Genomic DNA, 17,240 nt, shown 5'->3' on the forward strand with positions numbered 1-17,240 from the left:
TTAATTAAATAAAAACATTTAGAATTTTTCATTAATTATAAATTTATTATATTTTCTTAGAGCACATGTTAGTTAAACTCTTTGAGATCTTTTATTTATTTTCTTTTATCATTAATAATAAATTGTCTTTGCTAATAAAATCTACTATATGGATCAAATAACATAATTTCTTTTGAGAATAATATTTAACTTATCAAGAGTGAATCTTCTTTGATGTTAGAGTTACAATTTTTGAACTTGCAAAAAGTAACATGTTTATGGACACCAAATCAAATCCAAGGGTGGAAATAAGAATGTCAATCAAAGTTAACAAAATAGACATGAATTTAGATATTAAAATAACATTTCTCTTATGGTTAAAGCTTCTTTATACAACCAAATGGTGATCTTTTCATCATTGATTTGAAAAGGTAGGAATGAAAACATGAAAAAAAAAAAAGAAATTGGGCACTGATACACATAAGCAAAGTAGAGTTGAACAAAATCCTAAGAGCATGAACTAAAATAATAGTTTGTTAGCTTGCTAGCTCACATATTGCTTCTCAAGGAGGCTTCCACAGAATGCTAAATCAAATCTCTCCTCAGGAGGATCACCAATGAAGTCAAACACAGCATCTGCATTTAAGAAATCTTCATCTTTTGTATAGCTACAATTTAGAGAGAGAGAGAGAGTTAGTGGAAAACTAAGATAATGCAGCATTATTAGTGTTAAAAAGTTTTAACCAGAAAGTCAATCATATAAATGTAATATTACATTAGCAAAAAAGAAAAATAGAGTAAAGTACTATTTTAGTCTTTAATGTTTTAGTTGAATCTCAATTTTGTACTTAACGTTTAAAATGTAGTATTTTTGTCCCAAACCTTTTATTTCATTACATTTTTGTCCTCTGGTTAAAATTAAAACTTTCTTCTTCCCAAAATACCATTTTCCCTCTATTGTTATCTTGTTTTTCTTATTCTTCTACCACTTTCACTTTCAAATCACTACAACCACCGTTATTACCACTAACAATATTACGGTTTAAAGAGTATTCTTGAAAGAAAAAAAATTGAGCAGAAGTTAAAATAGGGCGAAATAAGACACTTGAGATAAGAATAGGTAATGTTAGAGATGAAATTATGGCTTAAACCAAATGTTAGGGACTAAAACAATACTTTATTAACAGAAATAACTACTTTTCATATCAACTAATTAAACAACCATATAAAAGAAAAATTCAATTGGATATGAATGTTGTAGAATAAAGAAATAAATGCATTTTAGTATATGCTCTCATTGAAATAGAAACTTTCATGATATCCAACATTTCTATCAAACAAGTAGAAATTTTGAAGAACATAAAGTAGTTTTTTCCATTGTCATTAGAGAAAATTTTACCCGCTCTTTGTTATTATACACTTCATCCCTGCTCCTTTTGCAGCTGCTAGGCCTATGGCACTGTCCTCAACCACAACACATCTGTGGAAAACAAATGGCATTTCATATTCAAATGTGAGATACCAATGAAAATAAAACAAATGAGTGATTACAAGCAACGAAGTTGTTGTGTAAGAGAGTAAGACACGTGACGTGTCGGTAAATCGAAAGACAAAGAAGGACTATTTGCAAATTATTAAAAAGGAGTAATGATAGAATCCTAAAATTCTTCATAGGAGATCAACAAGCACTGAAGTTGCAGTGTAAGACACACTTCAGTGCTTGTTGATCTCTAAAGACAAACGACGCGTCCTAACAGTTCAAACTAATGTATAGAACCTAGCCAAGAACATCACAATGTTATGACATCTTATATGAACAACAATTTTACCCTAAATTTATAACCTAAGCATTGTGAGGTACCTTGAAGGTTCAACGCCGAGAGTGCTAGCGGCTAAGAGATAGATTGCCTGTTATAGGAAGAGTGAAATGCAATTAGCTGAAAGATCTTGCCATGTAGTACATTCAATCACTTATAATGAATGAATGCATAATTTCTCGAGTTATGCCGTGACATCGAAATCCAGCAAATTAACATTAGAAGGATAAAAATGTCTTACCGGATCTGGCTTTTTCCGGGGAACAACATCTCCAGCAAATATCTTTATCTTTTCTGCTCTCTCAGGCCCTAGCAAGAATGATACTATTGCAGAGACCTAAAAGCAACTCAAAGTTTAGGTCTATTGGATGAGATTACTATGTTGAACTTGGTATATCATGCATTAACGGAATCAAAAGGTATAGATTGAACCATAAGAAAATGACATACATCATAATTCAAATCCAATTGTATAGCACAAATTAGATGCATTGCTACAATTATACAGCAATGTCATTACAAAACAACAAGGCTACTTCTATTAAGAACTGAATCTATATATCTATATCTTATGAACCGAGATTCCGATAGTTCAATCGAGACAAAAGAAAATTATTTAAGGAATTGTGTAACTGATTATGCTTACCGCCTTCTCATTAGAAGTGCTGCACACTGCTACATTAACTCCTTGGCTTAAAGCCTGATCAATAAGCCTACATGTTTGATAAGAAGACACATATAATAAGAAAAGGCACACATATTTAGTGTATCTTGATAATGGTATTATTTCAAAGAAAAATACAGGCACTTCTTAAGTTTGAGTTGGCTTATATATATAAGCATAATCTGGGGAAAAAAAAAAATCTGTTTTCTGTGTTTTACTAGAACAAGCAGATATTTTCTTTCGATTCAGAATTTACGGTTTATATTGAATATACCTTCTTTTTTGTTTTTTTAAAGTTTCAAAAGCTTATCCTAACACCATAAACCATACACTTCCAATCTTGCAATATAAATATAAAGCATGAGGTAAGATCAAATCTAAAACCATGTCTCATAATATAGTTTTATATGCAGAATAGGAGCAACAAATATGAACTCCTATAACCACTTAGACACCATGCTAAGAAACAAATTAACCAGATAATTAAGCTGTTTAGTAGAGACTAAGAAAGTTGTTAACTTTTTATATCTAAAACAGAAACCAGGGTTTGGTAAATAAGATAAAAAGAACAGATAGTAACCAACTTTGCAACACCTGGACGAAGAGGCAACAGCTTTTTCTCAATGAGAGCCATGAATAGCTCCGTCTTTCGCTTGTGGAGTGAAGCTATGAAATCTTTTCTTTCTTGTTCGCCTGTCGGGGCATTCGCCGGCCAACCTGTCTTATTAAAGTATGCTGTCATCCTAACATTAAAAGAGAGCTACATCATCAGTGGCATAGTTCCATATTCAATCAAATAAGGAATTCAACAATGACAATGGCATGCTTTCCAATAAAATTTTGAATTGAGGGGGAAAGAAAAATATATATGTACCTTTCTTTTCCACCTCCAATTTTGAGCAGTTCTCCATACAAGTCCACATCCCAGGTCACACCTAGCTCTTTCTGCATTGCCCAATCAATAAGGCACCATCGTTATTTGTTGAAGTTCTCACATTCTTAAAAATATTTACAATCATGCTACGGTTACAGAAAAAATCAATCACCAAATCAGTCATAACACATGTATCTGTATAGTGATTGATTTGGTAGCTTATTTTTAATGTGGATATAGCATTCAAAATATTTATAAATGTATTCCAAGCTAGAAAGATAAAATATTCGAAGTAGTGCAAAGCAATATAAATACCTCTTCGAAGGTTTCATTGAAAGAAATGCGGTGGCCATCTTTCTCAGTGTCAACAAGAACTCCATCACAGTCAAAGAGAAGAGCAGAGGGAACAACAGTGGAAGAAGAAGAAGCAGCTGAACAGCTCACTCTAAAAGAAGAAACACTAACAATTCCCACTGTTCTTGGTCTTGTTGACTTAAGGGAAATTGTTGTTGGGGTGCCCATGAAGGATGATGATGGAACAGGAACAGGAACATGATCATGGTCTTTGTTGTGTTTGAGGAGGCTATGTTGTGTTTTTGTTAAGAGTGAAGAAGAGGGGGAGGTAGAGATTATGGTGGTTAGTGCTGCCATTGTTGCAACTTCTTCAATTATTGTGCTTGCAATTGCATAACATCCTCAAAAATTGGTTAGAAGTTATATGGTTGTAAATTGGTAATGGTGGGGCCGTTAAAGTGTCAAAGGTTCAAACTTGGAACACAGGTTTTGGTTTTGGTGGCATGTCAGCAAGATTAGGCTTGGGCATCTGAGCAATCTCCACGTGGAATCCAACAAATTTGTTGAAGCTTTGAAGGATGAAACAAGAGTTGGACATAAAAGTTATCATTGTAAGTCTCATATTTCAGGCCCATTTATTCAACATCCATAGCTTTTATACATCACCCTAACTATCCACCAGCATCTTTCAATTACCCAAAAAAAAAAAGGGAAAAACAAGCATCTTTCATATCGTTTTGGTAAACTATTAAAAATAACCTAAAAAATAAAACAATAACAAAACACAAATTTTATTAATAATATTTTACACAATCTCCCCTGACCCCCCCCCCCCTTTTCCTTAACTACTAATTTTAAAAATTCGATAAATATTAACTCTACTATTTACATTAAGGCTCACGATCCATTCAATTTATAAATAATACAATTACAAACTCAATATTTCTCCTCTCAAGGCTTAACATTTGAGCTCATAATGATGAGAAATGATATGTTTTCTGTCGTATCTTTCTTTTCCCCTTTTTTGACCATCCTAAGTTGCTTTGCGCCAATTATTGCACTCAATTAAGTGACTATATATAATTACATACTTGGGGGTGAGCAAGAAGCACACTATACTCAATTGCTCATTTTTTTTCCTCAAATGGTACATATCATTCTTTAACGTGGCATGAAGAGAGGTCTCTACACAAGTTTGACATGGAAATCACCTTAACCAAGTTGGACTTGGCTGCATCAAGCAAAGGGTCTGATTGAAGGGCTTTTTCAAAACAATACTTGGCTTCTTCCAAAAGACTCTCAGCTACAAACACAAGACCCAGGTTGTTGAATGCAGGGGCATATCCAGGTTGAAGTTCAAGTGACTTTGAAAACATAGCCTTAGCTCGTTGATATTGTCTTTGATAGCGGTAGAGAATCCCCAAGTTGGATAATATCGCATGTGCTTGTTCGGTAGTTGCTAAAGACAAAGCTTTCTTATATACTTCTTCAGCATGTAACCGTTCCTCTGATAGTTGAAGGGAAACACCTATACATGGAAGTTTGACCAATAAGAACAAATGATAAAAGGATAATAGTTCTTTGATGGAAAGAGACAGTTGGCTACACCAAAAGGTATAAAGAGCTCCCTCTATTTCCTTTTATTCGTTGGCGTCACTTTTTGGTATGTCATTCTATCTAGATGCAAAAATTTCTGGTAAGAGAGTGAGAGAGAATACCTAGGTTAGACCAAGCATAGCTGCAGTCCTTGTCACAGGCAACAGCAGCTTTGAGGTACTTCTGTGATGTTTTGAATTGCCGAGCGCAAAGACTATGGAGGCCAAGTTGAATCCACTGCACAGGGTCATCTGGATCTTCTGCTATAGCCTGGTTGGAAAAGCATGACACCCCAACATAATGTAAGAAAAATATATTATATCCATCAAAACATATAAAGACATTGAATTATTATGACATTTTGAGTAATCTTTGCAAACATCATCTCCTGTGTGACAACTGCACCTCATCCTGGAAATGGAATTCGGAAACTAAAATAAAGCAATAAACTACCTGCTTTAAACTGCTAACAGTGCGCTCTTCAACTTCCATCAACTCATGATGTTCACTATCATATGAGGCTGCTATCTCATGCTGAGATTTGTGAACCAAGGCAAGCCCAGCCCATGCTATTGGAAGCTCAACCAGTGATGAATCACCATCCCTTATTATAGAAGCCATCTCGTTTCCAGCGCATGAAAGCAGTTCACTAGGATCTTGAGATCTTTCTGCCTCCTTTATTCGATGGATAGCAACAGCATATCGAGTAGACATGCAATTGGGTTCCAGTTTTGCTGCCTACAAAGCAATGACAACCGAAAGTATGGAAAAATTAGCAAAATTTCCCAAAAAGTTTATCATCAAAACATAATAAGGCGGAAATTGACATTGACACAAGCCAAACTGGAACAGACATTTTATGAGAAAACAGACTAGCTAAGAGCCTAAGAACAAGGACCAGAAAACCAATGAATAGACTCAACTATATTCTATATATGACTGTAGCAAGGAACCATTAGCACCTTCTCCAAGCACTTGCTGGATGTTCGATGATCACCACTAAGAGAAAATGCAGTTGCAAGATTTGCCCATATATGGGCTGATTTGCCATCCGCTTTAATTGCAGATAACAAACATTCCTTAGCAACATGAATAGCCATAGCACGATCTGCCAAAGCATCTTCAGCAGCACTGGCACCAGCACCTACAAAGTTTTTTGCGATTAATAACAGTAAGAAATAAATTTCTTCAACCACTTGATCATAAATGGCAAAACAGTGCAAAATCCACAAAAATTAGTGCACAGAAGAGACTACCTGCTACGACTGAAGCATGTTTACACAAAAGTAGGGAAGAATAATTTACTAAAGCTGCAGGGTGGTTTTGATCCTTCAGGATGAGCTCCTGGAAACATTTTGCAGATAATTCCAAATTCCCACTGGAAAACAAAATGGATATTGACAGTATTTAGATAACATATGAAAGGATTAGAAACTTGTAAACCATTTGTCAACTAAAGTAACAAAAGTATTGTTAACTTCCAAATAATTCAATGCAATATTCAAGATAAAAGCATGTTGGAGTGTCACCAGAACACAACAAAAGATCTCAATTAGGAAAGCAACAGCCACTAGTGCATAGATGTCAAGATGTGGCAGTTCCCTCTTCTAAATTTTCTCACTTAAAACTACTCATTCAAAAACAAATAAGGTTTAAAACCTAGAATAAGCCCCTCCGCATATAAGAGTAAATAAAAGCTTCTTTTTTGTTTTTTCGAAAAGTAACAAATAAGGTTTAAAACCTAGAATCAGCCCCTCCGCATATAAGAGTAAATAAAGCTTCTTTTTTTTTTCCCCCCCGGAAAGTGACACTATCAGAATACATCGATTCAGGATTGAAGAAGAAGAGCTAATTACCATTCAAACTAACCTTTGAAGATAAGCTATCCCAAGGTTCCCCAAGCAATCATAGTTCTCCGGTGCAATGGCCAACAATGATGACAAAACTGTGATAGCACTCTACACCAGCGCAATGGTTTATGCATAGAGCAGAGTTAGTGGTATCAGGTTAAGAGGTACTGAAGATGAAACTGAAATATCATATGTGCCTAGAGAATATTAAAACATTTAGATAGAAACCAAGGTATTCATACCTGCACACGGCCACTCTTAAGAAGAATAAAACCTAGTGTATTCCATAAAGCTGCCTGTCTGATATCTGACTGCATTGACTCTTTGAGTTTAGAGAGAACTTCTTCAAGTTCATGAGGTTCAAGTTCTTTATCTGAACTATTTTCTGATGAACTTTCTAGTATCAGGCACTATAAGGATTATAAATCATGTCAATGGACAGAAAGATTTGAATCATTAATTTATCAAATTAAGATTACTCTACCTGTGCGTGATGAATCTGAACTAACGAAAGCAACTCTGGCCTGTCAATCTCAGCCTCAGGCTTGAGTAAGATCTCGGCAGCCTTCTCATAAGCTAATATAGCCTGAAGAAATTTTAATAACCCAACGAGAAAAAACTATGTGTCAAATTATAAAGGATGAATCTTAAGGCACTACCTTTTGAGGTTGGCTTAATCTTTGGTACATCAAGCCAAGAATAAAATGAGCATGAGCATTCTTGGGCATCTTTCTTGCAACATGAACCAAGCCCTACAAGCGTGAATATGGTATGGTTTCTAAGTAATGAAACAAAATCAACAAGAACGATAAGAATAAACACCATAACATTTTTATCAATAAAGTAATAAAGTGCTACTATTTAAAGCTACTATGTAAAGACTACAGTTTTGGGTATCAGCCTTCAACTTTACTCCCAGAGAGAGAGAGAGAGAGAGAGAGAGAGAGAGAGAGAACTTATCAGCAGCAAGGATAAGTAACTAACAAAGCCAATATATAAAGGCGTTTTCCTCGTGCAAATGAAAATCAATTTGTGATTTTAGAAGCAGGATAATTTACATGAAGAGGTGATAATTTTTTACTATTCCAAAGCAAACTCACAGTTTTCATGCTGCTAACTTTTTCCTCCCGAGAGGAAGTAGCCCCCTGAACATGTTGATCACCATCTGCATCAGCTCCACAGTCAAGAGAAGAATCTGTCTTGCTAAGTCTGGAGCGAGATTTCCCCAATTTGTTCAACTTTTTACCTTCACCTTCAACTGTATCATTTTCTTTGGACAACAAACTCTTGTCTTGGCTGTTTTCATCATTTGCCAACCTAGAGATTCATTACAAAAAATCACGACATATGACAGAAACACATTTAGCATTACTAAAAAGGATGTGTTTTTCCATTTTGCAGCACTAGGTTCCATTGCTTCTTCTGTTCTAACTTCTGAATGGGGGAAATTTTCATAATATAATTTAGTCTTTTATATTTACAATTTATTAAATGCATTAAAAACATCACAAGTTACTCTTTTAATACCTGTAACAAAGTGCCTTAGGGCACTTTCACTTGTTAGCCAATTCCCTACGTTATTGTCAAACTCGCGAGTTAACTCGTAAACTCATACAGTTTTTAGGTAGTAGAATCGAGTTGACTTGGCTTCACTTGAATAGACTCACTCAAACTCACCAGTCTAGGAACAAGTTTGCAAGTTTAAATTTTGCCCTGTTTTAGGTCAAAAACGGTGCCGATTCGCCTTAAGAAAAAACACTAAATCAGAACCACCCTAACCTTCACTACTCACTCATCGACTCATACCCACTCTTCTCTGCACCGTTTCCACCCACACTTCCACTCATCTCATTTACTCTGCCTCCAACCGATAGACAATGGAATTAATATTGCAGGTCGATCTTGATTGTTTAATTGTTGATTGTCGTATTTCATTTATGTTATCTACTATGTGATGCATTGATTGTATTTGTATGTGTTCTATGTTGGGGCTTAGAGTCCTATAATGCTTAATTATAAGTACTTATTGCATAATTATTGATGATTTGAATCTACTAAAGTACTTATTATAACTCCTATTACTATTTTAGTTTATTATGTGTTTTGTGGTTAAAATTGTTAATTTTGAAAGTCTAGATTTGAGTAAATATATATATATATATATATCTTATGTATTATATATATTCTTTGTTAAGAAGAATAGCAGTTAAACTCGAGCCAGTCTATGAGTCGAGTTTAGGTGAGCTCCACAAGTTTACTTAGACCTGCGAATTTGACAACCTTGCTAAGTGGCACTCATAACTCAGAAGTCATAACTGAGAGCTCTGGTTCCCCCACACTACAAGCTCAGAAACAAACAACTCAACGCTACAACGGAATGAAGAAAACGGAAAACCCTACATACTCCGAAGAAACAGCTAGTTTTAAATTAATTACAAAGAATTCGAAGATTATCCGTTTCGTTCGGTAGACTGGGAAAGCCACAAGAAACATGACACTTAAGTAACAGAAATTGAAGAAGAAAGGAAACCTGGTGATTGGAGGCGGCGGAAGCGGTGGTGGCGGTGGAGGAGGAGGGAGATTATGGTGGAGGGGGAGAGGGAGGGGGTCGTCGTCGTCGGCGGCTTCAGGAGGATCGTTGAGGTCAGCGAGAACAACGAGCTTGGTAGGGTTAAGACCCTTGGAATTGGAGCTAGAAGGAATCTCTGCAGCTTCCGTTGTTGTTGTTGGTGGTGGTGGTGCTGCTGCGACCTTTGCTTCGATTTGTTCCGCCATTTTCATGCTTCACTCAGAACTCTTTTCTCTACTTTCTGTTGACAACGACCACGGTCTTCTCTTCTTTCTGTTAGGTTTCGCGTTTTCTTCGGTTTTACCTTTTTCGTTGCTAATGAACTTTTGGGAGAAAGATATTTCCTACTTCATTATCCTTATTTTCTCACCAAATTTTAACCAAACAAAAACAGTTTTGTAAATAATAATAAATATGGTTTAGCTCATATTTTTTATATGAAAAAAATTATTTTGACTTAAAAAATATATATAAGGAACAAACTAACTTGCATTTTCCCTGCATAAAATGAAAATGTTAATCTTATTTTTAATAATTTTAATTCACACATAATTTTATTACGTTGTAGGTTAATACATTTATAAGATTTAAAAAAATAATATTATTAAGATAAACATTATAATATCCATTCTCTACTTATTATTCTAAATCTTTATTACTGAACACCACACTTATTAAGCTATTAACTTCATTTATTCTAAGAAAAAGTTCAAACACTTTCATTTCTATGTAAAATTAAGAAATTTCAGATAAAATGATGGCGTATAATAAATTCACTTTTTGTGCATAATAATAATAATAATAATAATAATAATAATAATAATAATAATAATAATCCAAATTGATTCCTGCTAATTTTTATTTTTAACAGATCAATTTCTAACACAAAAATATTTGACAAAATATCTTTGATCTTTTAAAGTATTAAATAATTTAATGTTTGATAAAAATAAAAAGGAACAATAAATATAACCTAAAAACAACCTTTATACTATAAACTAATATTTCCATAGTCAAAACCCTCAGCTGGTTAGAAATTTTCACAGTAACCCTTTTTTATTAGTCAACTTAATTCTTATCGAACGCAGTCAAAGCACTAATATATTAAACTACAAAACTTTAAAAGAATCATTATTACAAAAATTAACTATTATAACTATTATAGTTGGAGGATCAAATTCCTCTAAAGTAAAAAAGTTAATAAAATGATAAAATAATACTCTAATTATCTTGGAATACCCTTTGCTCGCAACATTTACTTGTCCAAGTAACTCAAATAGATAACAGCGGTAAATCCTATATAATAGACTTCAGTCGCAGAATGCCAGTTACAAACACCAACCCAAAAGTGAGTCAACTAATTAATTGAACTATCAAATTCCAACCATGAAAAACTACCATTCCATTGCAAAAAAATTGGTACAAACTAGGAACTGTTACCCTCCATGAAAATGATCCTATCAAACCATGTTGGGCCTCTGTGGTAGAAGGAGATTATAAAACTTATCATGCAAGAAGAAATTCTTTCCTTTGCTATCGACAGCTTTCTTCCACCCACACCATCCACCATTAACGATCTTTTTCAGATCATCTGTGCCTGTATAGTGTGGATCGAGTATTAAAAACGCACAATCTCCACTTGCTTCATTGTAATCCACTCCCAAGAGTGTATATGCAAGTACACCACCACCTGCATTTAGATGCCAGAGGGTTAAGAGCAACTCATTCTGAAAATATCAGAGCGCAAAAGACAAATCATTGAAGCTAATATGCAACTGAAAATATATACTTTGGAATTTAAGCCAATCATTTTGGGAAATGTTGTAGATGAATGACAGATGGCAGTATAAAAGTATATTATTGACTAACCAATCATAATTGGTGTTCCTTGGGTCTCAAAGTGCAATGCTAGCTCTCGACATTTTTCTGGAAGCTCAGCTCCGGATCTAACGTTGATCACTTTGCATGTGACCTATTTCAGAAAGAAAACAACCCAGTCAAGTCAAATCATTTATCTAGAACTCAAATAGGTGATTTAGAAAGAGGAAACAAAAAAAAAGGTTTGCACTCTGTTCAGATTAGATCAAGTATCTAGATAGCCTTCTTTGCATAGGGCTCAGCATATGTTGTCCAGTTGGAACAGAAAAACCAAAGGTTAACGTTTAATCAATTAGCATTTAATTAACCTAAAGGTTAATGTTAACAAATACTGTAATAAGGAGAATACTTACGCCAAGAAGTTTGTCCAAAACAAAGCTCAACTCAATGGCACCAATCCAATCACGTGTCCCAACGAAAGAAGGATCTTTATCACCAATCTCCACAAGTGACTGCTGTATTTCTCTGAGAAAGGTTGCATTTTTGTCAGTCTGAATCATTCGCACAAGTATGACATGCCAAGATTTTTATGCGATATGAATGAATTTTGGCTGGATTAGTGGATTTATAAACCTCTTCAATGATATATATTTACTACTACATCAAACCGAAAAAAATAAAGTGCAGTATAATTTTAAACCTGAAGAGAAAATACGGAAATAAGCTAAGATTAAATTACTTCTAAGAAATATTAAAATGAAATGACCTATCCCCTAGTAACAAAATCCATCCTTAAGATGAGGCAAACTGAAAATACCTATGAGAAGGAACCTCTATAGATGAGTAGTTTTGGAGTCTGAACCATGAAATGATAGTCTGGAGAGAGCGATAAGCACAACCCCATCCCTATAAAATCAAAGTAAGCGATTTAATTTGTGATACTACAAAGAAATAGAGTTAAGAGCCATTTTGCTTTAATTATATTCAATTTCAAGATGTGATTTGCAACTGCATAAAACCAAATTATCTTTGTCTGATAATTTAAAACCAGTGACTCAGTAATTACAAATGGAGTGTATTTGTTTATGTCATTGCAATAAAGGCCAACATGAAAAAGAAGACATGTAATTTCAAAACCATTGGGGAGCAGAAAGATGGAAATTACCGAATCATTAAAACCATCCTGAAGATAATGAAAGTATTCATAGGAACCTTGAACAAGAGAAACACTTCCCCCAGAAACTGCATAAACCATAACATTTTCAGATGAGTCAGAGAAAAATTACATTGAGACACAGAGCAAAATAGCACTTACCCCCACTGTTTGGAATCCCAATGTGTACATCCCTGAGTAAAGTTGAACCTAATATTACGAAAAGAATATTAAGTAACTGAAGGCATAAAACAGAGGAAAGTATCGGAGTTATTACTAAAAAATAAACAATGGAAATGCAGATGCAATCATAATTCTCAGTACCTATAAAGCATTAAAAAATAAATAAATAAATTAGATCTACTTATTACCCTTTTGTTGAGAGCCAAGACCACCATTTTTCAATTTTGAAAAATCCAAGGCGTTAGCGATTCTCAGAAGGGGTCGATCAAAAGGTAATCCCAACCTTGTGTGTAAGGATCTCCTAACTTCAACTGCAGAGAGCAAAATATTTCATATAACAGAGATGCATGATAAGATCATAACGATGAACAGGAAAAGTCTGGAGATAGAATACGTAAATTCTTCTATGAAACTTAACAACAGCAGGCAAAATAGCCTTGTGATAGTATTTTCTAAAAGAGACAGGTAAATGTTAAAAGAAATATCCTATCCATTTCACATTACAGAAGCATACCTTGCTTCATTTCTGTCTCCCCGAAACTCAGTTCATAGAAAACAGTAATTGGATGCAGAACATGAGGAGGACTGAAGTGATAAGGTTTTATCTGACAATTCAAAAAACTTATTAGTCAATAAAAAGGAAAAGTATGTATTAAATACACGTGAAAATAAAATTTTGAAGTATAAAAATTAGCAAAATAGATAACTATAAAAAGAAAAACAGAAATTATGTTGACATATTATCCACAAAAGTAAAATCAATATTCTTTCATAAATTGCATCTGAAATATCCCACTAGCACAGACAAGCATTTGCAGAAGAAGATCTGATTTTTTAAATCATATCTTGATCTACTATAACATAATATCTGTTGGGAAATTTCAGACACATTGGTATCTCTTAGCACTGATACATATATATCCAAATATGAAATTACTAATGCTGTCATCACTCATACAAACAACAACAATAACAAAACCTTATCCCACTGGGTGGGGAATCATCACTCATAAATAAATGAGAATCCAGTAACCCATTAATCATTGTCATGACCTTATTTAGAGCTCATAAACCATTCCAAAACAATAAAACCAATTTCTAATGAAATCTTATGAAAAAGTCAGACAAGCACAATTACACATAATCCTGGTGCATCATACAGGACAGAAAAATGAATATGTACCTCTATATCCATTAACCATAGGAATATGTTCTTGCGAAATGTTTAGACTCAAGGTGGAATGAAAAACCAAGCTGCCTATATGAATGCATTGCCTCACCTGAGGGTGTTGTCCCAAAAGGTTAGGCAACATTGAATTCTGCAATGCATTTAACTGATCAGCTAAACCAGGGATGATTAATCTTGAAACTGCATGCCTCAAGGGGAGCTTCTTAGAAGCATAGCAGAGTACATCTAGTTTAATATCCACAACAAGGAGCCTGGCTTCATCCTGGGCTGAAGGTAATAATTCAACTTCAGTTAAAAAAATACTGAAAAAAAAATCATGCTAACATATAGGATATAGGACATCAATTTGACCCTAACTCCTGATTCCTGACCTGGAATGTACTCTGCAACAGGCACAGCAGACGCTGATGATGGCCCTAAGCTGTTAAAGAGAACACTAACTTGGATGGTATCTGCATTCTAAGAAGAAGAAAATATCACAAAATGGATGATTGAAGTCATTTCATAATTCACAATGCGCATGATTCATGGTAGCAGGCCAAAAAAAATAAATAACCACTAAAAATAAATCACAAATACTATCATATAACATCAGCAGCAATTAAACAATTAAAATGAAGAATATCATAATCAACAATTTTACCTCCACAGAAAATCCTGACGATCCTTTACTGATGACAGAAAAGTATGAACACGGTAGAGAGTTCACATCAAAATTATCACCACCCTCAGCCAAAGGCCAGATGTTGGAGAGGTCTGCACGAAAGTCTAAATGCCCACCACGAATTACAATGGGTGCAGGTAGATCCATAGAGGTCTTGTTTAATGCCTCTAACATGTACACAGCCTGTGAATCTCTTAACTTAGCAACAACAGCCTCAATTGCCCTCACAAATGCTTTCTCAACATCTGAGAAATTTGCATTTAGAAACTAGTTAAGCATGCATCTATCATATAGAAAACTTAGGAATGCCACACTACTAAGACATACTCAATTTCTTCCTTTATATCAAAACTGACTTTACCTAATCAAAATAATCCACTACTCTTCCCCGCTCACATTTCTCTATTACTCGCGTACATGTGGACGCACACATATGTTCTTAGTTGTAAGGCATCTTGCAACTCAAATTAAGTTACTTGGAGCTAAAGTTTTCATTGTATCTCATAAGTCCTGTGCTCTATAACTTCCATCATCAAAGTATTATCAATTAACGGTACTAGCTCACAAACCCCAATTTCCAATCCCTAGATTGCTTCATTATATGACAATGCAAAAACAATAAATTGATTGAAGTTAATTTCAAAATGCAACCCCAGCAGAACATGCAAAGCAAAATTAACACCAATCCAAACGAACACTTAGAGATTAGAAGAAACAAAAAATTGAATAAAACTAACCACTCGTATTCTTGAGAGGATAATATACTGGCAACTTGATCGGAAGCTCACAACGAACCAAGCAACCATTCTCCCACACATACTTCTCCGAATGTTCTTCTTCAACAACTGAATCAACCTCTTCGAGGCTATTCGATTTTCCACTCTCCGACACGAAAAATTTCAGCTCGCCGGAACCGGCGGCGACAGCTCCGATCACCGGTCGATTATCCCCTTCCTCTTCACCGTATAGAAGCTTCCTCAGTCTGCGAGCAGCATAAACTGCCGCTTGAGCGTCGGCGTCGGCTCCGTAAGCAAGCGCTCCAATTACTTCAAAGCCTTTAGGAATCAATGTCCGAAGCTCCACTGTTTACGAATTCCAAAACGCGAGACAGAGAAAAAGTTGAAGTGAATTTAAGATTTGAAATTGAGAGAGAGAGAGAGAGAGAGAGAGAGAGAGAGAGAGAGAGAAGGAAAACCTGATTCTTTGTGGAGATCATCGGAGGAGAGGCGGAGGAGGAGGGATGCGACGGTGAGCGGCGGTAAGAAGGGGGATCCGACGAGCCAGTATGCTTTCGGGTCGGATCCTGAGCTGAGGTGTTTGGTTGGGCGGCATAGCAGCGTCACGCGGCGGTTGCTGTGAGCTGCCATGGAATAATAGCATGTATCTCTCTTTTTTTTTTTTTTTGGTTTAGAAACGGGGTAAAGAAACCAAAAGAAGAGAGACCTAGTTACAAATTAAACGGGGCAAAGCTACTCCTTATTCATCATTAGACAAAAAAATTACTATCTCATTTGGAGAAGTATTCTAAAAGTGGAACCCAACATCTAATTCTAAATTTTTACCTGTCAGACAATCAACACATCTATTATCTTCTCTGTAAATATTTACAAAAAGGATGTTCCATTCCCTGTTCTTCTAATTGTGAATGTTTCTGATCAACACATTAGCATCTATCTCTCTATTTGGTCTGCTCAGTTCAAAACACAAATGTTAAGAAACGTTTTTTTTTTCGGTTTAGTTTCTGGTCTTGTGCTCGCCTTGGGCCAATATTAAATTGGGCCTCCGTTTTTTTCATAGAATTTGGATCTAGGCCCATTCCAAGCAATAAATAAATAAAAATGATAAGACTTACTATTTTGTGCATGTCACAGTTCATTAAATGAATCTCAAATGTAAAATGGATTAGTTTTTTTATCTAAAATACTGTGGTCAACTGAAAAAAATAATAATATTTTGACTTTTAAATCATGAATATTGCTGCCAAGATGATTGATAAAGCAAAAAAAAGAAAGAAGAAAGCAAAAGAGAGACCTTACCCATGATATAACTAGGAAAAATTGTTACGTGTTGATATATAATATGTGATCAACCAAATGGAGCTAAAATCAATGCTACTAAATAATAACATCATTAGCACATGGTATCTTTGATTTTGAAGGTTTACTTTGCAACTACAATATATTATAAATTTTTAAGGATATAAGAGTGAAATTCTTTTTATACATTTTTACCTTTTCAATAACATCTAAATAAATCCATAAAACAATTTTAAAATACTCTAGTTTTATATTTTTTAAAGTAGTTTTAAAACACTCGTCACTAATAAAAAAATAATTTATTACTGACAGATTGTAACGATAAATTTTATTTGTTGAAATTACTCGTCATCATTACTTCCATTAATTTTTCTTTTTATGTTTTTGGCTAAATTTATAAATCAGATATTAAAAAAATTTATCAGTACAATATTATCGACGAAATTTTTATCAACGGATAATATCAATCGGTATATAAAAATCTAACTATAAGACAAAATCTGTCACTAAATTTGTCGATAATTTTTTTATATGTAGTGCATTAGCATACGTAC

At 34.5% G+C, this 17,240-nt stretch overlaps 3 protein-coding genes across 3 annotated transcripts; all 3 read right to left on the bottom strand.

Annotated features, from left to right (window-relative positions):
- Positions 1 to 325: 325 nt before the first annotated feature.
- Positions 326 to 4,455, bottom strand: LOC112790400 (CBBY-like protein). The gene is made up of 8 exons (XM_025832786.3): positions 3,650 to 4,455; positions 3,335 to 3,405; positions 3,045 to 3,203; positions 2,443 to 2,509; positions 2,038 to 2,133; positions 1,841 to 1,887; positions 1,379 to 1,459; positions 326 to 647 (listed from the first exon to the last, which is right to left on the bottom strand). The coding sequence occupies exons 1-8, from the start codon at positions 3,983 to 3,985 to the stop codon at positions 524 to 526; spliced, it is 981 nt and encodes a 326-aa protein (XP_025688571.1). The 5' UTR covers positions 3,986 to 4,455; the 3' UTR covers positions 326 to 523.
- Positions 4,456 to 4,512: 57 nt separating this feature from the next.
- Positions 4,513 to 10,025, bottom strand: LOC112790399 (uncharacterized). The gene is made up of 11 exons (XM_025832784.3): positions 9,605 to 10,025; positions 8,175 to 8,391; positions 7,734 to 7,826; positions 7,559 to 7,660; positions 7,317 to 7,484; positions 7,094 to 7,182; positions 6,481 to 6,602; positions 6,187 to 6,368; positions 5,678 to 5,962; positions 5,347 to 5,494; positions 4,513 to 5,156 (listed from the first exon to the last, which is right to left on the bottom strand). Exons 1-11 carry the CDS (start codon positions 9,853 to 9,855, stop codon positions 4,783 to 4,785), a joined length of 2,031 nt encoding a protein of 676 aa, XP_025688569.1. The 5' UTR covers positions 9,856 to 10,025; the 3' UTR covers positions 4,513 to 4,782.
- A 749-nt stretch (positions 10,026 to 10,774) lies between these two features.
- LOC112790401 (probable Ufm1-specific protease) lies at positions 10,775 to 16,334 on the bottom strand. Its single transcript, XM_072232890.1, has 13 exons — positions 15,846 to 16,334; positions 15,388 to 15,732; positions 14,630 to 14,895; positions 14,358 to 14,445; positions 14,078 to 14,253; positions 13,312 to 13,402; positions 12,986 to 13,108; positions 12,777 to 12,824; positions 12,627 to 12,703; positions 12,279 to 12,367; positions 11,875 to 11,986; positions 11,513 to 11,615; positions 10,775 to 11,333 (listed from the first exon to the last, which is right to left on the bottom strand). Exons 1-13 carry the CDS (start codon positions 16,015 to 16,017, stop codon positions 11,104 to 11,106), a joined length of 1,920 nt encoding a protein of 639 aa, XP_072088991.1. The 5' UTR covers positions 16,018 to 16,334; the 3' UTR covers positions 10,775 to 11,103.
- Positions 16,335 to 17,240: the final 906 nt, after the last annotated feature.

Source organism: Arachis hypogaea, chromosome 3, assembly GCF_003086295.3.
Source record: "Arachis hypogaea cultivar Tifrunner chromosome 3, arahy.Tifrunner.gnm2.J5K5, whole genome shotgun sequence".
Lineage (NCBI taxonomy): Eukaryota > Viridiplantae > Streptophyta > Magnoliopsida > Fabales > Fabaceae > Arachis > Arachis hypogaea.